Genomic DNA, 19,788 nt, shown 5'->3' on the forward strand with positions numbered 1-19,788 from the left:
ACGGCTAAGTGACTAACACTTTAAATATACCAGGAATCTCACTGTTTGAATGAAATCTTTGGTAAAGTGAAAAACCATTTCACAATGAGACTGTGGAGCCCTTTATCTTCCTGTTACCTCCAGGGTTTTGTATATTGTATTTTTAAAAGCTGAGCGGGCCTTTATTGTTACGGGTTATTCTTATGGCTCATGCTGGTAATTTCCCAACAGTTGAACCTCTTAAAATCATCCCCTGCCCGCCCCGCCGAACCTCCAAGCCATCAGTCCCAGATGGGGTGACTGAATAACATCCAGGGCCAAGACCATGGCCTGAAGTCAGAATCGCCAGAGGTGGAGCCCAGAACCTGCTTATCACAGACTCTCCAAGAGGTTGTTAAACACGTGCGTGTCCTAGGGGCCAAGCGCATCTTTGCCAAGACAGGAATCCCAGCCCTTCTTGGGAGGGTGTGCAATGCCTTGAGGTGATCATTGCCTCCCTCTGCAGCTGCCCGTACCACAGTAGGGACACGCATCTAACCTCATACTCCACTCCTGGGCTACAGGTTCAGGCTTCATTGGCACTTTCCCAGTATGCACTTTTTCTGTAAGATTTTGTTTGAGGCCAAAAATAGAAACAGAAAGTAACTTTTCTTTAAGTTCAGAAAAAATCAAGATCCAGTGTCCAAAGAGCCTGCTATCAGAGAGTCTCCGGTCCTCTTCAGAATGAGCTGATGTGGGCTTGCAGGTCTCTGAAACCTTGTGGGCAACCAGCTAAACCCCTGTGGGGTAATGGTGTCAGTCTCCTCAGATTTAATAATCCATGCCAAGTGTCAGTCAGACGGGACATGGAAGAGATGTCTCCCCAGTAAACTCTGCTGTAGTCTGCATGCTCTTGAGAAACTCTGCTGCCATCTACTGCCCTCCGTGCATTACCCATCCTTCCATCCATCCATCCATCCATTCACCCTTCTGTCTGCAGCCAGCCAGCCAACCTTTCAATCATCCATCCACCTAGCCTGTCTTCTGTTTTTTAATATTTATTTTATGATTTATTTGGCTGTTCCTGGTCTGAGTTGTGGCACACAGGATCTTTAGTTGTGGCATGTTGGATGTAAGAATATCCAGGGAAGTCCCACCTAACTGCTCTTCTGTCAACCCCATTCTTCTTTCCTTCCTTGCATCCACCCACGTATCCATCCATCTGTCCACCCAGCCATTCACTTATCCCTCATATTTAATCATTTTTGCTAACTGGAATATGTTGGACTTGTGCCGAGCTTTAGGGTGATACAAAGATGGTAGATAAACAGTCCCAACTCTCAAAGAGATTGTAGTTTAGCAGGTGAATTAAGACATGTAGTCAACAAAACAAAATACAGAGCATATTGAAAAGAGCTCATCTGAAGAGCTCATCTGCTTTGGGGCCTCCAGGGCAGGTCAGTGAAGAGGAAGATGCTGTTGGTGATATTCTGGCTACTGGACACCTAGAAAGCCCCGACTCCCTCATCCCTTCGAGAAATCAAACATAGCTTCCTCTGCTGGATTAATGGGACCTTTGGAGTTTTCTGTCGCTTTCCCTTTACATACGTCACACAGATACAATCATACAGGGACCCAGTTCTTTGAAATCAGGAAGATGAGGCCGCTGAGTGGGTAAGTGGTGCATGGTCTATGGACCAGAAGACTGTGCTTCTGTTGAAGAGCTGTCATCTTTCTCTCCCACTCTTGGTCCTTTATCCCAGTGCTCAAACATTCTGGTCCGTAGGGGGTGAGGGTGGGGCTGCCCCAGGACCAGGGTGGAGGTGAGACTGAGGTCAGAGCCACTCCGGACAGCCAGGCTCAGTGGTGGAGACTAACTCAGGGATGGGGGAGGCATACGAAATTTGTTTTATGTGGCCTTTTTTCCTTGCTCCCTTGTAACATCCCTTGTCCTGGGTTAGTGGGAGGGTACTGTGGATTAGGGGCACTAACCTCACAAAGGGTTTCCCAGGAGGCGCTGGTGGTAAAGAACCCGCCTACCAATGCAGGAGACCTGGGTTCGATCCCTGGTTTGGGAAGATCCCCTGAAAGAGGGCACAGCAACCCACTCCAGTATTCTTGCCTGGAGAATCCCCATGGATAGAGAGAGAGGAGCCTGGTGGGTTACAGTCCATGGGATCGCAAAGAGTTGGACATGACTGAAGTGACTTAGCATGCATGCATGCAGCCTCCCAAAACTACCTCTTGGAGAGAGGAGTGGAGAATTTAGGAATTTTAGTTCTGCCAGGTGCTTTGGCAGCCTCCTGCAAGGCCAGTTCTCCGCTTTTCCTCCGTATTCCTGCATGCTGGGCCTAGCGTGGAGACTTGTGGGTTGACACACAGACAACTGCATAATGAAAGGAACCTGAGATCCTTCCTTGTTTTCTACCCTACAGGTTAATGGAGACCGCGAAAGAAATGACTCGGGAGTCCCTGCCTATCAAATGCCTTGAAGCTGTCATCCTGGGCATGTATCCTTTAAGGGATGTGAGTTTAAATGTGCTCTGTAGATGGTAGCATCACTCTGGGGCTGGTTGTGCCTTTCACATCCTAGGTCCTCAGAGATGATGCTGGTCATCTGCGTGGAGGAAATTGTCAAGCTCCGCTGGTGCTTCTCTTGAACTTTCACCATCTGGACTTGAACCAAATCAGAGCTCGGCTGCTCAGCCATCCTCAGTGTAACCTGTGAGCTGAAGCCTGCTTCAAGGCCGGCTCCCAGCCCAGACCGCATTAGTCGCCAGGAGAAGTCTAGCTTTGGGGGGACTAGCAAGAGCATGTGTGTCGTTATTTTTTTGCATTTACCCCGCGTTGCAGCAGGAAGGACACGCCCATGGGATTATTCAAACCCATCTGCAGGAAGAATTCGCAGAGTGGACTTTGGAGGGGCAATCCACCATGTGGTGTAGTGTCCTGACCCTACAGGACGTAAGGCTGAAACCAGGGTCTGGACTCCTCACAGTCTCCATCCCGTTTTCTACTAGGCGCCTGGCTCCTCAGCCTGAGGGCAAATACAGCCCAGAATAACCGTGATGGCCCTTGACTTCTTAGTGGCGGCGGCAGTAGAACGTGATCTGGTAGAAAAGCAGAGAAGTTCTCCATCCCGGGACTGACGGCTTGGGTGAAACGGCCCAGGGAATGCAGCCAGACATGAGCTCGAGAAGGGGCCCAGGTTAGGACACGTGGGTTCTTGAGTGCCGTGCTGAGAAGGGTGACTTCCCGGAGATGGTGAGCAGCCCCACGGAAACCTCTGGAACAGAGACAGGACATGGTGAGCGTGCACTCAGGAGAGACAGTTCTTGGGCCGCACGGAAGGGCAGCCGGGGAAGGTGAGATTGCACCTGCGAAGCCAGGGAGGAGCCGTCCTGAGGGGGATGGCGGTGCCTGAACCATGGTCTTGGCCATGGGGATGGCTTTGAGGGGACAGTTTCAGAAGATCTCAGGGACCGAGAACTAGCCGGCGTCGATGCAGAAGGCAGTCCATAAGTACAGGTTTTTGGATCAGTCGACCATCTGTGGAAGACGGGCTGGAGGAAGGTGAGAGACTCGGGCGCAGCCCTGAACTCAGTAGCCATGAAGGTCGAGGAGGGGATTGGACGTGTCTTCAGCCCCACGCGGGGACTCATATGTGCGGAGCTAGAGGAGAGAGGCCATGACTCTGCATTTCGGGTCTGGCAAATTGAGTGATCAGATAGTAACACCACTGTCCCCGGGGAGGACTGACAGAGGAGGGTCAGAGTTACGGGGAGGTGAGTTCCTATGTGGACGTGTTGAATTTGAGGTGCCTCGGGGGTGTCCGGTCGTGTATTAGACCGTGGAGCTCAGGAGGAGGGTCCTCGCTGGAAACAGAAACTTGCGGGCGGTGGGTGTTTAGGGTTGGTCGTGGTTTCAAGGATGACATCCCAGGGTTTTCTGCTCTAGTTGGACACAAGGAGCCCCTGACAGGCTGAGGACAGTTAAGAGAAGTGGGAAGGAAACCAGGAGATAGAGGAGACACAGAATTCAGCGGAGCGGGAGGTTCAGACGGGACGGTGGGCTGGGTCTGGTCCGTTTTCCTGGCCTCCCTGGACATCTTCACGGGAAAGGGAACTTTGCCCCTCTCGTCTGCAGACCGCTGTCTGGCCGGATCTGAAACACAACTGTCCACAGGTGCCCAGGCTCGCGCCTGAAGAATGGGAACTTGAGTCTCGTGGAGGCCCTTGCCCACCCCTCCAAGTCGTACCTCCCCGCTGCTCCCCACCCGGGAGATGGGCACGTCTGGGAGCCCAGCAGGAAGGCAGGGGTGGGGGATGGGGAACAGCAGATGGCTCCAGGCCCCACCCTTTGGAGGCAGGAGTCCACACAGCTGTTGGGCAGAGCCTCCTGTAAGTTTAATGGGCGAACAGTTGTCGGGGATTTGCTGGTGGTGGGTGAAGGAGCCCCTCGCTGGGGGCGCCAGCTGCCTCCAGACCCTGTGCTGGTGGAGGTCGCGGGGCTCCTGGACAGAGGTCATCTGGTGTCACATGACAGTCCTGTATGCAGTAGTCTTGTCGCCGTGCAATTGCATCAGTCCAAGTGGAAATTAGCTTAGGTTCCTGGAGTTGCTTAAAAGCCTTGGGGTTGGGAGGCTGTACCTGTGGCCAGCCCCTGGGCCTTTCTGGATCAGAGGCCAGCCTGCTGTGGCTCTCTTTCGTTCTTACCGTTGTGTCATTTCAGAGAAGTGGAGGGAGGGTGGAGACATACTGCCGAACTCAGGGAAATTTGACTCCTGCATAGACAAGAGACACAGAGCTGGATTCTGAGAGTGACGGGCTCTTTGTCTTTGCTCTGTCAGCATCCCTGTGGCCCGCTTTCCTCCCGGGCACAGCCAAGGGCGAACTCGAGTCGTCCGTCTGCCTCCCACGCGTCCTTCCGCAGGTCCTGGGGGACGAGGGGTGTGTTGACTCTGAAACAGGTCAACTCGGCTGCTTCTTGGAACCCTGGGTCTGTCAGCTTGTCCTTATTTTCTCTTGTTTGACATGAGCTTGGAGTTCAGGATTCATTCGTGAAGGGCCGCTTCTTTTGATCTTGGTTTTGTGATCGTGCTGAGAGAGAGAGCCTTGGGAGTCATGGCACTTCTTTGGGGGGGCCCCATTGGCCCTGCTGGGGCTTAATCCTGGAGCTCAAGTGCTAGGGTTTCTCCAATAACAGCTGTATTGTGAGAGGCAGGGTAGGCATCGCCCCAGCAGGCTGGGTGAGAGAGAGGAAGCCCAGCCACCTCAGGGAGAGCAGAGAAGGGGCCTCGGTGAGACCACCGAGGGCTGGGGGCACTGCTGCTCTCTTTTCCCAAGAAAGCTCAGGCTGCTTCCCAGTCCTCATCCACACCTTCTAGTCCCCTCCTTCTCGGTTCACAGAGACTCCAGGTCCCATTGATTGCCGGAATGATGGAGCAATTCTGAATGAGTGATGACTCGTCACAGGATGGACTAGTGGTCCCTCCAGCCACTCCCCACTCTCTCTTCTCCCCTTGACTGACTCTGCTTGTCCCGTAGGAGTCCTGGTGTGGTCTCACCGAGGCCCCTTCTCTGCTCTCCCTGAGGTGGCTGGGCTTCCTCTCTCTCAGCATGGATCGCATTGGGGTGGGTTTTTCAGTTTGACGCACTGTGTAAGTTTAAGATGTACACGTAATGAGTTGACATAGATACTGCAAATGCAGGGTTTCTAAGAACTGTAATGACATATTCATAACTTCAGTTCAGTCGCTCAGTCGTGTCCAACTCTTTGCAACCTCATGGACTGCAGCATGCCAGGCTTCCCTGTCCATCACCAACTCCCGGAGCTTGCTCAGGCTCATGTTCATCAAGTTGGTGATGCCATCCAACTACCTCATCCTCTGTCGTCCCCTTCTCCTGCCCTCAGTCTTTCCCAGCACCAGGCTGTTTTCTAATGTGTCAACCCTTCCCGTCAGGTGGCCAAACTATTGGAGCTTTAGCATCAGTCCTTCAGTGAATATTCAGGACTGATTTCCTTTAGGATGGACTGGTTTACGTTTATCGTTTGTAACTATACAGTTCAGTAGCAGGGAGGACATTCATGCTGTTGTACGGCCATCACCACTGTCCATTTCCTCCACCACCTCTTCCCAACTGAAATGCTAAGCCCATTAAACCAGGTCCCCAGCCCCTAACAACCACCATCCTATTTTATGTCTCTATTATGAGTTCGACTGCTCCAGATACCTCATAAAGTTGAATCATACAGTATTTGTCCTTTTCTGACGGGTTTATTTCACATACATTAATTTCAAGTCTCTTTCCTGTTGTAGCATATGCTAGACTTTGCTTCCTTTTTAAGGCTGAACTATTCCATTGTGTGTATATACCGCACATTGTTTATCCATTCATCGCTTGAATAGACCCTTTGGTTATCTCCACTTGTTGGCTGTTGTGAAGAAAGCTGCTGTGACATTGGTGTGCAAGTATCTGTTGGAGTCCTCGCTTTTGGTCCTCTTGGGTGTGTTCCTGAAGTTCGGTTGCGGAGTCATATGCTAATTCTGTGTTTAATTTGCTTGAAGAACTGCCATGCTGATGGTATTGTGTCATTTTTTCTCCTGGTCACACCATGTAGCGTGGGGATCTTCCCCAGCCGGGGATCAAACGCTTGCCCCTGGAAGGAGAAGCATGGAGTCTTAGCCACTGTGCCACCAGGGAAGCCCCAGTGTTGTGTCCATGAGGAGTCTGTCTCTCGGTCAGACTTCCAGGGAAGAGCTGTGTGCTTCATCTTTGGCTCCACAGCCCTCCCTAGCAGTCTGCCTGGCGTAGGAAGTAGTGTTTGTTACACTGACTTGTTCCAGCCCCAGAGAACTCGCCCCAGAAAGCAGGGAAGAATTTATGTAAGACGACCCAGAAGGATGTGGTTTCACTCCCTTACTGCCAGTTAACCTCACATGATAAAGTGCAGAGAAAGCAGGTAACCGTTTTTATAGAGAGGAGCCATCTGTGATTAAATTGAGGTCAGACGACAAGACTTCTTCCTTTTAAGGGTGCCTGGATTGGCCCTATACCCTGTGCAGTCCTTTTTTAAAAAAATTACTTTTATTTGAAAAATGTTAATATAATTTTAAACGCTACTTTCCATTTACAGTTATTACAAAATACTGGCTCCGTTCCCACTGGTTACAGTGCATTCTTGAGCTGGTCTTACAGCCAACAGTGTGTTCCTCCCAACTTCCATGCCTATGTTGCCCCTTCCCCCTGGTACCTACTAGTCTCTTCTCTGTATCTGTGAGTCTTGCTTCATATTTACTAGTATGTTGTGGTTTTTGGATTCCGCATGTAAGTGATATCCAGTGTTTGTCTTTCTCTGTCGAGTGCAGTCCTTTTAAGCATAAGGAGATGTATCCTTACAACGTGAGATTCATCCTTTCAGCAAGCATTAACCAGACACTTCTGTGTGCTCAGCCTGCGGGATGCCCAGGATGCAGAGTACAGCTCCCGCCCTTGTAAGATACAAACACAGACACACGGTGCTGGGCAAATAAGCACCAAGTGCTCTGGGAGTTCTTGCAGGGGGTGAGGGAGACTTCACCCGCGCCAAGGAAGGTCAGGGAAGGTGTCACAACCAGGAAGGGAGGCTCTTCCAGTCCGGGTGTGGCCTATGTAAAAACGAGAAAGTCTGTAGCGTCCTTACCGCTCATGATTCGCTTAAATCCCTTGTACTATAAGGCTGACCTGCAAGAAGCCAGAAAAGAAGTTATACTAAAGTAGGGACCTGAGGTCGTATACCGTGGGTTTAGCGGTTTATTTTGGAAAGTTTCGTAGGTCACTTTGGTCTCATAGCTTTGTAACGTGTGTGTTGTTCAGTCACTCAGTCGTGTCTGACTCTGCGACTCCGTGGACTGTAGCCCACCAGGCTCTCCTGTCCTCCACTGTCTCCCAGAGTTTGCTCAGATTCCTGTCTCTTTAGTCGGTGCTACTATAATCATCTCATCCTCCGCTCCCCACTTCTCCTTTTGCCTTTAATCTTTCCCAGCATCAGAGTCTTTTCCAATGAGTCAGATGTAATCTAAAGGTCATTTAAGGTTTTCAGTTATATTTGACTTCATATTCTGGGGGGAATACATGTGCTGAGGGCAGTGGGCATAGATCTGTGGATTCTTTATGGTCTCGGGGTGTATCCTGCAAAAATGTCATGGGTCGGGAATTCCCTGGCGATCCAGGGGTTAGGACTGTCTGCTTTCACTGCCAAAGGTGCAGGTTCAATTCCTGGTTGGGGAACTAAGATCCTGCAAGCTGTGCAGCCACAAAAAAAATTATCACGGATCAGCTGTAGGTCAGTGTGTGGGGGAGATGAGACAGTACAGAGCATGGTGAGTAGGGCTGAGTCATGGCAGACTTTGCGGAGGGATTTGGACCAAATCCTGGAGAAGGTGAGAGACACTGAAAACTTCAATAAAAGAGTGACATGTCCCGCATTTTTGCTTCAATAGATCGTTCTGGCCACCATGTAGAAAGTGAATTGGAGCAGAGATAAGAAATGGTGAAGACAAGTTCCCAGAGAGTAGAGAACTCTACCCACTTACCAAGTATTAATACTGACCATGCATAAGCCAGGTTCCTAGGCGGCACCACTGGGAACCCGGCTGCCAGTGCAGGTGGATGTAACAGACACGGGTTTGACTGTCAGAAGATCCCCTGGAGGAGGGCACGGCAACCCACTCCAGTATTCTTGCCTGGAGAGTCCCATGGACAGAGGAGCCAGGCAGGCTATGGTCCGTGGGTGGCAAAGAGTTGGACACGACTGAGCAACTTAGCGTGCACTCATGCACCAAGCCACCATGTGAAGAGCCTGGCTTGTTACTTACTTCAGCAAAAGCCTGCTGACACCAGCAGTTTTCAACAGAGTGTATCTGAAGTTTTAGTGTCTCTCTTCAGAAGGACTGGATCTGTGAGTCACCAGAGCCACACCAGGACCGTCCAGACTTGGAAACAGGCTTGAGGATGTGGTGCCTCGTGTCCGTTGTTGCAGCGTTTGGAGACTGTGGGGCAGTTACTCGAAGCTGTGCGCTGTGGAGTTGCTGAGCCCAAACTGAGTTAATAGTAAGCGACTGGATGGCTCAATCCCAGTGAGCAAATCCGTAGAGAGAGCTGAGCTGTGTCCCCAAGTGGTTTGGGGACTGAGGGGATCCTGAGGGTTGGGTGTTGCAGGCAGCTCTCTGGTGGTACCCAAGGCTGCCGGCATGGGTGTGCTAAGGCCCGTGAGAGGAGCAGACAAGGTGCAGGTGTGACGCATCCTGACACCATCCTGTCCCTTCCTTCTCCATCGGTTGGTCTGTGTCTTTTCTGTGTCTGCTGCCTTGCCTTGATTGTGGTCATCATTTCTCCTGCACCGTTGCAGAGGGCTTCGATTCCTGGTCTGCCCCACATCCCCGAGTCAGAATTAATGACTGAGAACGCCCTTCCAGTGGCATGAGCCGGCTTTTAAAGCTCGTCACCCCCTGTAGAGCACCAGGAAAAGGAAAAGTTCCTTGTGATGGTTGTGCTTGTATTTGTTTAATTACTGAAGACGAAAGGAAGTCTTCACTCTTTCCCCCATAAAATTTGGTTTGGTGTGCAGCCGATAGCAGGTATCTCAAAGGAAGCAAGTGAATCCTTTATAAGAGGATTGATCTGGAAAGATGAGGTCTGGGTCTACTCATAGGCAGAGGAGTGGATCCCCTGACGTGTGGTCCACTTCCCCTTCCTGGGAGTGCAAGTTCTGGTATCTTCAAGGCCTCTTTTCTCTTCCTTGACTCAGATTGTCTTAAGATACTTAACGAATGGACAGCCTTCCATTGAGCGATTCCCCATCAGCTTTAAAACCTACTTCTCAGGAAACTACTTTCACCATGTTGTGCTGGGGATTTACTGCAATGGCCGCTATGGCTCGCTGGGCATGAGCCGAAGGGCTGAGCTGATGGACAAGCCATTGACCTTTCGGACTCTGAGTGACCTCATCTTTGACTTTGAAGACTCCTACAAGAAGTATCTTCACACAGTCAAGAAAGTCAAGATTGGACTGTATGTCCCCCACGAGCCTCATAGCTTCCAGCCCATCGAGTGGAAGCAGCTGGTCCTCAATGTCTCAAAAATGTTGAGGGCTGACATAAGGAAGGAGCTGGAGAAATACGCCAGGGACATGAGGATGAAGGTAGGTGCAGGGAGGCAGATAAGGGTGCAAGGCCATTCTTTTATTTTCCCTGTCTGTCTCTGTCTTTCTTGCCACGTGCCTTGTGTTTCTGAGATGCTCAACAGTTTCTCGAGGTTATCTTGCTTATTAGTCACCCTTTTAAATAATTTTGGGGACTTCCATGACAGTCCAGTGGTTAAGACTTCAAGCTTCCACTGCGGAGAGCATGAGTTCCATTCCTGGTTAGGGAACTAAAATTCCACATGCCACGTGGTGTGGCCAAAAATGTAATAAAAAATTTGTAAAGGATTTTGTAAGGCGATTGCAGAGAAAAAGAGAGTGAGCCCGGCAGTCAGGCAAGAAAAGGAAATTTATTAGAGGGAAAAGAGAGGGTGACTGGCTCTTAAGGAGAACCAGCGTTCTCCCTTTCTGATGGAGTCCTTCTTATACCCCACCAATGAAAAATTCTCTGAAGGGATGGTCACGTAGCCGGAGGTCTGGAATCTGGTGGTCTCGCCACTTTGAGAAGATAGGCGCCAGTGAGATAACAGGATGCCATCTGGGCAGTTTAGTCTCACAGATCACTGATTAATTCTTTGCGAGGTCGACATAATGAGCCATCTTATCAAGGAGATCCATGTGGGCCCTATCAGATTTGATTTTTTGACATGGACAATTTAAGTTCTTTGCATTTACTACTTTAAAAACCAGAGCTAAAGTCCATGTGGGTGTTGCAGCTGAAGCAAAGTCTTGGCCTGGAGTTCCTTCTATGAGTTAATCTAAACTGTTAATCACTGTATACTGAGGCTCCAGTTTTGTTCTGTTTTGTCCTAGTAATAAGAGCGGGCAGTCATCTCAGTTTCCCTGAGACTGAAGGCTTTTCAAGGACATGAGACTTTCAGCATTTAAAGCCAAGAAAGGGACTTCCCTGGTGGTGGGCTTGTGGAGTCACTGTGGGCTGTGTCCACACCAAGGCCCACAGGAGAAAGTGATTACACTGAATTTAGGCTTGGTTGTGGTTAGCACCTGGGGACTCATCATCTTCACTTGGTAGCACTTGGAATGGAGATTTTTTTTTTCTAGCCGCACCACGAGCATGTGTGATCTTAGTTCCCTGACTAGGGATCGAACCTGGGCCCCCTGCAGTGGAAGTGTGGGGTCCTAACCACTGCACCGCCCGGGAATTCCCTGGAATGGAGATTCTTGACCCTTTGAACCCACTCTGTGCATGCTTGTGTGCTTCCTGGGTGGTACTAGCGACTAAGAACCTGGCTGCCAATGCAGGAGATGTCAGAGACGCAAGAGAAGAGGGTTCGATCCCTGGAGGAGGGCATGGCAACCCACTCCAGTATTCTTGCCTGGAGAATCCCAGGGACAGAGGAGCCTGGTGGGCTACAGTCCATGGGGTCGCAAAGAGTCGGACATGACCGAGCGACTGAGCACGCGTGCACACGTGCGTGTGTGTGGGGTGGAAGGATCCAGGGAAGAACAAACTGGCCTCTGGGGCAACGTGGATGGGACTTTGTCTTCACAAGAGGGGGATTTACTGAGCAGCCAAAGAGCCCCTGGAGGCGGAGGCACTGGGCTGTCTGCGATGGGGGAGGGGCACAGGGTCATCCTGTCATCCTCTGGGCAGTGGCCCCGCTGCTTCTTGGGGTGACCTTGTGACACCAGGTCAGAATTTTATGCCCAAGGGCTTTGCAACTCACAAAGCAAACCAGAGATAAAACATGACTCGGTATAATCTGATAAATTATACAACAGGGTGACCCACTCATCATGGTTTGCCCAGGACTTTCTTGGCTTTTCTTTTTTTTTTTTTAACTTTTTTATAATTTCATTTATTTATTTTTGGTTGTGCTGGATCTTTGTTGCTGCACTCCAGCTTTGTCTAGTTGTAGCAAGTTGCCTCATGAGAGAGGCACCTGGCTGGCTCAGACCTCCTCCCGGAAGTCTTCCAGCCCAGGGCCTTGGGCAGCACGGGATGGCGAGTGGGCGGGGCTGGGATGCTGGGCTTTAGGAAGGCAGGGGAGGGTCTGTGGGAGCCAGCGCGGTGACCCCTCCTATCTCCTCCAGATCCTGAAACCTGCAAGTGCCCACTCTCCAACCCAAGTGAGAAGCCGGGGGAAATCCCTGTCCCCCCGCAGAAGGCAGGCGAGCCCCCCGAGACGGCTCGGCAGGCGAGACAAGTCGTGAGTAGTATCCCCTCCCCCCGCCACTCCCCAGCTCAGGGCCCAGCACGTACACTCGCGGGGCTGTCCTGGGCTTGGCATTTGAACCAAATGGTGATCTCCAAGAGATGGGCCTCTCGAGGGGTGGACATCTCTGACCGCAAAGGATCCCCCATGCACGTCACCCCCCAGTGCTCTCACCCTCCTGACGGTCAGATGTAGACACAGCTGGAGGGATAAACCCCAGACGCTGCGAGATGGAGGAGAGCCTGGAAGGAGCCTGGCCTTAGAGTTAGGAAGCCTGGGTCTGGAGCCAGCTCAGCTGCTTAGGGAGCTGTGGGGCCTTAGGCATGTCGTGCAGCCTTCCTGGGCTCACATTCTCTCACCCCAAAAATGAGACTGTTAGAAGGGATGAACTTTCCTGTTAATAGAACCTTAGCCCTCTGTGCCCAGTAGAAAGTGCAATCGCCCTCCGTGGATGGTGGCATCAGAAATAGCGCTCGGCCTCTCCTCTCTCCTTGGCTGGCTGTACCCTCCTCTGTTTCAGCCTCTGAGCTGGTGACGCCTCGCCCCCTTCTTAGATCAAAGTGATCCACTTAAGAAATGACAGATTGGAGATGCTGAGGCTGCCCAAAGTAGCCAGTGATAATCCCTCGGCAAATACGTGGGCCATAAGTACGCTGGGAAAAAAAAATACTGCCTTGATGAATACCAGCAGCCTGCTGTGTCTGTCACACGGGTTCTCAGCATGCGGGGGACCCAGGGGTTCAGGGCACAGAGGGGCTCCAGCGCGTCTGCCCATTCACCTTGCAGCCCGGGCAAATGCTTGGGGGCGTCTTAGTTTCCTTATGCGTCAGAGGATCAGAATGCTCTTCTTGCCTATCTCGCAAGGTGCTGTAAGCTCAGGTTAGCAGGTGTGATAAGAGCAATTTGCGGATGGTGAACTGTGTTTCAAAGCATGCTGTTACTGTCACAGCATTCCTGTAGTGGGAGGAGAGAGAGCTTTACAGTTTTCCTTTTCAGAGGAAAGAGCCAGGGTACAAAAGATCTTGTGCTGTGTCATGTAGTTGGCCAGCAACAGAACTGGGGCTAGAACCCAGGCCTCTTGACTCTGGGAAGGTGGTCAGGGAGGAGAGCGTTGCTTCGGTTTGGGGAAGAACAGGACAGGATGAGCTATTGTCATTTCCAGGGAAGTTTTCCTGTTCATCTCTGTTCCGCCTCCCACTGCCAGTCCCAGGCTTCTGCACCAGCAGCCAGGAAGGTCTTGGGACTGGAGCCCAGGGTTTGAAAGGGGAGGAATGAGCAGCTGGGAGGGTTGGGTGGTCCTCTAACTGAAGGTCAGAGTGGTTTCTTTTTCCTTTTTGTAAAAAGTTTTAATTGGAGGATAATTGCTTTACAATATTGTGTTGGCTACTGCCATACAACAGCGTGAATCAGCCGTAAGTATATATATATGTCCCCTTCTTCTTGAACCTTCCCCCTCGCCCCCCCCACCCCATCCCAGCCCTCTGGGTTGTCACAGAGTACGACACATTGAATTCCCTGTGTTGTGCAGTAACTCCCCGTGGTTTCAACATAGGTTTGTGCTTTTAGGGAGCAGGATGGCTTTAGGCCTGTCGTACATGGCCTCTGACCCTATTCCTGCCCCTAAAACAGCAGCACTCCTGACCCTCACCCTGTCTGTCCTCTCTGATTCAAGCGTCCATTTATTACTGTCACTGAACAAAGTAGCTGTTATCTCAGAGGACCGTGGACCTAGAAGCTCCCAGAGGGTCACTGGGCAGAGTGTAAGGGGCCCCGCCCGAAATGGGAATCTATCTGGTGACCCCTGGAGTGGGGGAGGGTAGCCTTTAATCTGCTTGGTTATCCTGACTGCCCGTGGAGGCCTGAGTCCTATCCTGAGGAGCTCTCAACTCTTCAGCAAACATTGCACGGTCCATAAAGTCTTGCTCTCCCCTCGAGACTCTGGCATCCAGGGCCCAGGAAACCCTAGGCGTTCTGTCTGATTGGATTTGTGCACAGGAGGGCAGTCGTCGGTTTTTAAGGCAATTCCTGTTGGGGTCGTTTTACTTGGATCCACAGGAGCTTTGCAATCCAAGGCAGATTACATTTTTAACTGCAAAAAGTTACCATGATTGCCCAGGGATGGTAAAGCCCATACGATCTTAGAAGCTGGTTGCAGAGACGAAAGTCGGAATGACAAACGGCTGGTGATGGTCGTGGTTGGTGCTGGCTTGAGTGGAGGAAGAAGGGAGTTTGAATTTGGACCGTGGGCTTTGAGGTGCTTCTTAGGCATCGGAGGTGGGGGTTAGGGGGAATGTCATAGAAGTTGCTGAAAATGCAGATGTGGAGTTCAAGGATGTTGGGGAATAGAGATCTTGCTTTTAGAGCTGTCTATTCGGAAGGGACTGGAGAAGGCAATGGCACCCCATTCCAGTATTCTTGCCTGGAAAATCCCATGGACCGAGGAGCCTGGTGGGCTGCAGTCCACGGGGTCGCAAAGAGTCGGACACGACTGAGCAACTTCACTTTCACTTTTCACTTTCATGCATTGGAGAAGGAAATGGCAACCCACTCCAGCGTTCTTGCCTGGAGAATCCCAGGGACGGGGAGCCTGGTGGGCTGCCATCTATGGGGTCGCACAGAGTCGGACACGACTGAAGCGACTTAGCAGCTGCAGCAGCAGCATTCGGAAGGGACAGTTGAAACAGCAGCTGCATCAGTTTGCCAGGAGAGAAAGGAGAAAGAGAGTGGAAAAGAAGCAGTCACGTCAGGGTCCTGAGTGTGCGAGAAGACCCAGCATAGGAGATGGGGAAGAATTAGAGAGGGAGAAAGGGTCAGCCTGAAGGCATCCGCCTGCGCGCACCGAGGACAGTGCGGAAGGGCTTGGGGGCGATGAGGTAAAGTTGACACCGTATGTCACGGGGCTCTGATGCTGCTGTGAGGGAGGCCGAGTCATCTGGTGGGAGTGGGGAAGTGGCTTCTCAGTACAGGGTGAAAAATGGGCACACGGGGCCCGGCTGAGGAGAGATGGAAGGATCATATAACCCTGTTCGCAAGGGCCTCCCTGTGGCTCAGATGGTAAAGAATCTGCTTGCAATGCAGGAGACCCAGGTTCTATCCTTGGGTCGGGAAGATCCCCTGGAGCAGGAAATGGCTACCTCACTCCCAGTATCCTTGCCTGCAGAATTCCACGGACAGGTTCCTCTGTCCATGGGGTCGCAAAGACGCGGACATGAGTGAGCGACTTTCACTTCAACGCTTGAGCACTAGGAGGAGGGCTTATTAACGCAGATTGCCCGGCCCTTCCCCCAGTGGTTCTGACGCAGTGGATCTCGGCCGGGGCCTGAGAAGCTGCCCTTATAACCCAGTGATTCTGGTGCTGCCCTTATAACCCAGTGATTCTGGTGCTGCCCTTATAACCCAGTGATTCTGGTGCTGCTGGTCTCAGGATGCCACCTGGAGAGCCAGCATCTGGTCAGTCATTGTGGGAGAACCGATTTGGGGCTTGACCCTCAAAAAATAACAGAATGTCAAGTCTCAAAGGTCCTGGGTCTGCTGAGAGGGGCAGATGAGGCCACCAAGCGTGGATCAGGGGCTCAGCCCTGCCTAGTCCTGCCTGGGCCCCTGGGTAATGAGGTTGCTGTTGTGAAGTCAGAGGGTGTGGCCCTGGCGTGGCCCTGTGGTTGGGCCCCACTGAAGTCACACTGGGAGGAACCCAACGGGTCCTTCTCCTGGGGGCCAGATAGAGAAGTCCTGACCTCAGTCATCACCCAGGCCATGCCCCTACCCTAATCTCCGGCTACTTTGTCACGCAGCCAAGGCAAGCGAGCACGCTGGCGCCTGCAGCGGACAGCTGTTCGATTGCCACGGATGTGAGTGCAAGCCACCCTCCAGTATCAGGGCCCCCAGCCCTCCCCCGCCTGCCCTCCCGAGGCGTGGGAGTGGGCCTGGGAATGGGAGGAAGACTGGGGAGAGGGCAGGAAGGAAGACCTGCGGGAAGCGTGGTTCAAGTCCATTGCCCTCCTTCATTCCCTGAACTGGTCCCGGCTCTAGCCAGGCAGGCCCCAGGAGCACAGAGGTGATGGCTCTTGGTTCAGTGGAAATGTAGACTTTTCCAAAATGATAAAGAGGGGCTGCAACCAGGCCCCATATCCCCTGAGACTCATGACGCCTCCTGGCAGCCCCTTCTCCTGGGCTGAGCCCTGACTCCCAGGGGTCTTCATAAACTCTTCCCAAGGGCCAGAATTTGGCGGGGGGTTCCAGCCCACAACTAGGATCAGGTGACCTTGGTTGCTTGACCTGCCAGGGAGCCCAGGTGGCTTGTGGGCTCCTGTGGACACTCTGATGTGAGCAAGTCCAGGAAGATCATGGTTATTCCTGGTGGTGGAAGCTCCTGCTGCTGCTTTTCTCTGTTCCCAGCGATTGGAGGACAGGAGAGGAATCTGGGGGGCAAGTATCTTGGCTAGAGTTGCACAGTGGATGGAGGCATTACAGGGGCTTCCCAGGTAGCGCTAGTGGTAAAGAACCTGCCTGCCAACGCAGGAGACTTAAGAGAGAGACACAGGTTCGATCCTTAGGTTGGGAAGCTCTCCTGGAGGAGGCACGGCTACCCACTCCAGTATTCTTGCCAGGAGAATCCTATGGACAGAGGAACCTGTACCATCCATGGAGTCTCGAAGAGTTGGACACGACCAAAGCGACTTAGCACGCATTCATGGAGACGTTACAGGGATGGCAGCGTCTCTTTCACGGTTCCTCCTTAACCCTGACTTACAGATTGCAGGGCGGGACGAGGGATGATAGGGGCCCCCACGCAAGAAGAGAGGGAAGAGGGATGCAGGAGACGAGAGTAACATGAAGGCTGCAGGAGGTGGGGACCACGAGCCGCGCCGAGCACCAAGATCCTCCCTCCCTCTCCAGATCCCAGCTTCCGCCACTGCCACAGACCAGGACCCAGGACAGCCTGGTTCCTAGAGGTGTGTCTGGAGAAAAGCAGCTTCCTAGCCTCTACCCCAGAGAAGGCAATGGCAAGCCACTCCAGTACTCTTGCCTAGAAAATCCCATGGATGGAGGAGCCTGGTAGGCTGCAGTCCGTGGGGTCGCTAAGGGTCGGACACGACTGAGCGACTTCACTTTCACTTTTCACTTTCACACATTGGAGAAGGAAATGGCAACCCACTCCAGTGTTCTTGCCTGGAGAATCCCAGGGATGCGGGAGCCTGGTGGGCTTCCGTCTATGGGGTCACACAGAGTCGGACACGACTGAAGTGACTTAGCAGCAGCAACAGCAGCCTCTACCCATGGCCTTCCCCAAGCAGGCTTTTCTCCAGGTAATTTGGCTTTGGTGCGAGGAAACGAGAAAGTGACACATGTGGTTATGATCCAGTAACTCCAGCAGACTCTGGACCTCTTAGTGTGTAGCGTGGTCAGGACCAGGAAGGGTTTGGTGACTGTTGCTGTGTTGTTGTTATTTCAACGTTACTTAAGGCCGCCAAGTCATTTCTAAATGTGGCAGGTGCCGCCGTGAAGCTGGGGAGTGGCCCCAAGAGGGGAGAGTTACCATAACAGCCAAGGGGCTCCTCAGCTGCGGGGCCCAGCCCCTGTCTGTGCGTGTGGATCATTTTAGTGGTTTTATGTCCCCCACCCCCTCCTCCTTGCAGCTGGGGCTCCTTGCAGCCCTGCATTCCTTGCCATTTTTGCGCTTGTCTGAATTCTCCTTCTTGAAAGGAGCATCAGTGTCACTGGGCTGACAAGACAGGCAGCTGAATGGGAGGGCAGACGGCAGTGGCTCCGCTGGTGTCCGCTGAGACCGAGCTCCTTCAGGAGAGAAACAGGGACTCCCACCCCCGACCCCCGCCCACCAGCCCTTCCGCCTCCGCTCTGCTTCTCCGGGAGTGTTTAAAGAACCTTCTACACACAACAGTCAAGTTGTTTCCTGTGGTTCTTAAACAGATAGAGCTTGCTGCTGCTGCTGCGAAGTCACTTCAGTTGTGTCCGACTCTGTGCGACCCCACAGACGGCAGCCCACCAGAATCCCCTGTCCCTGGGATTCTCCAGGCAAGAACACTGGAGTAGGTGAAAAAAGCCTCCGGTGAACTTTCCCTGGTGGCTCAGAGGTTAAAGCGTCTGCCTCCAATGCGGGAGACCCGGGTTCGATCCCTGGGTCGGGAAGATCCCCTGGAGAAGGAAACGGTAACTCACTCCAGTATTCTTGCCTGGAGAATCCCATGGATGGAGAAGCCTGGTAGGCTACAGTCCACGGGGTCGCAAAGAGTCGGACACGACTGAGCGACGGAACGGAACTTAAACCCGCTGCTTGAGGACAGTGGGCCTCAGTCTCGCTGAGATTCTCAACGGGGGCCAGGGCGCCCCCTGGGGGAGAAGAGTTAGAAGTGCAGCGGAAGGGGAGGGTTTATAATGATGCTGCTGCCCATGAGTGCCTGGGGGCCCAGAGGGTAAATGTCCTGCAAAGCTCAGGACCATTCCTGCCCCCCAGTAAAGAACCAATCCACCTAAAATGCCCCCACTGAGAACCCTGAATGCTCCCTGGGGTCCTTTCCGTCTCTGAAAGTTCCCCAGGTCTCGACTTCCTGATCCGTGGCCTGAACCCGAGAGAGCGGTGGTGAGTGGACAGTGGTTTTCTGGCTGGGCTGCCTGTGTTCCCATGAAGGCAGCTCCTGCCAATCTGAGTGACCCCGAGAACATTCTTCTGAACTGGGGCAAGAGTCCCTCAGGATCCATGGGAACATCTTCTCTCCCCTCTGGCTTCTTTGCTCCCTCGGTCTCTTCCCCTCTCTTCTTTGCTGCTCATGACTTTGTCTTCCCTTTGCCCTCCTCTGATTTCCCTTCTTTGTCATCCATCTCGAGGGTGGTCTGCAGCTCCTCTGGGCTCTGCTCGCCCCGTGGAGACCCTCAGGGTCACAGAAATTACTCAGCCCAGTGAGAGGTCTCCTTCCAATGCTGGGCCACAGTCGGACGAGGCAATTCCTGCCCCGTTCTGTCACCAGGCTCATGAAGGTGCCTCCAGGCAACGGGGCTCGAGGGCCCTAAGTCATTTCTCAGCGAAGTCATAATGAAGTCAGAGGGCAGCGGTTCGGGTCCCTGGTCTAATCACATGGAAGATATTTTGAATGGGCCCCAAGAAGTCATTCTCTTTAGATCCCAAGTGAGGAAATCTCCCTGGGCAGGGGTGGGTGGGTGGGGGAGTTGGAAAGGGAGAAATTTCCTTCCCACGGAACGTGGAGACACAGAGAGGGAGCGAGAACTAGGAAGGTTATGGACGGAGAAGTCAAACCTCCCAGATGAGGTGGGGTTTCTTCCCAGGTGCCCAGAGAAGGCAGTTTCCAACTCAGAGGCCCGCCCTGCTTCATCTCCCGGGGCATTTCATGGTGGTCCAGGGTGCCCAGAGATGCTTGAACAAACCAGAATGAAGTGATGGGCCTTATCGAGAAAGACTGCCTCTGGCAGAGTGAGCCAGGAGCCTCCAGAGCTGACT

General features: G+C 52.6%; 1 protein-coding gene across 1 annotated transcript in view; it reads left to right on the forward strand.

Annotated features, from left to right (window-relative positions):
* VASH2 (vasohibin 2) overlaps positions 1-19,788 on the forward strand; it is a 41,424-nt gene that overhangs the window by 12,600 nt on the left and 9,036 nt on the right. The window contains exons 4-7 of the mRNA XM_055419060.2: positions 1,576-1,632; positions 2,394-2,468; positions 9,759-10,140; positions 12,196-12,311. Coding sequence (XP_055275035.1) covers positions 1,576-1,632; positions 2,394-2,468; positions 9,759-10,140; positions 12,196-12,311 — 630 coding nt within the window. The remainder of the gene's footprint in view (positions 1-1,575; positions 1,633-2,393; positions 2,469-9,758; positions 10,141-12,195; positions 12,312-19,788) is intronic.

The sequence above is a fragment of the Moschus berezovskii genome, chromosome 17 (assembly GCF_049115385.1).
Source record: "Moschus berezovskii isolate FMDL1 chromosome 17, NW_MosBer_1.0, whole genome shotgun sequence".
In the NCBI taxonomy this organism is placed as follows: domain Eukaryota; kingdom Metazoa; phylum Chordata; class Mammalia; order Artiodactyla; family Moschidae; genus Moschus; species Moschus berezovskii.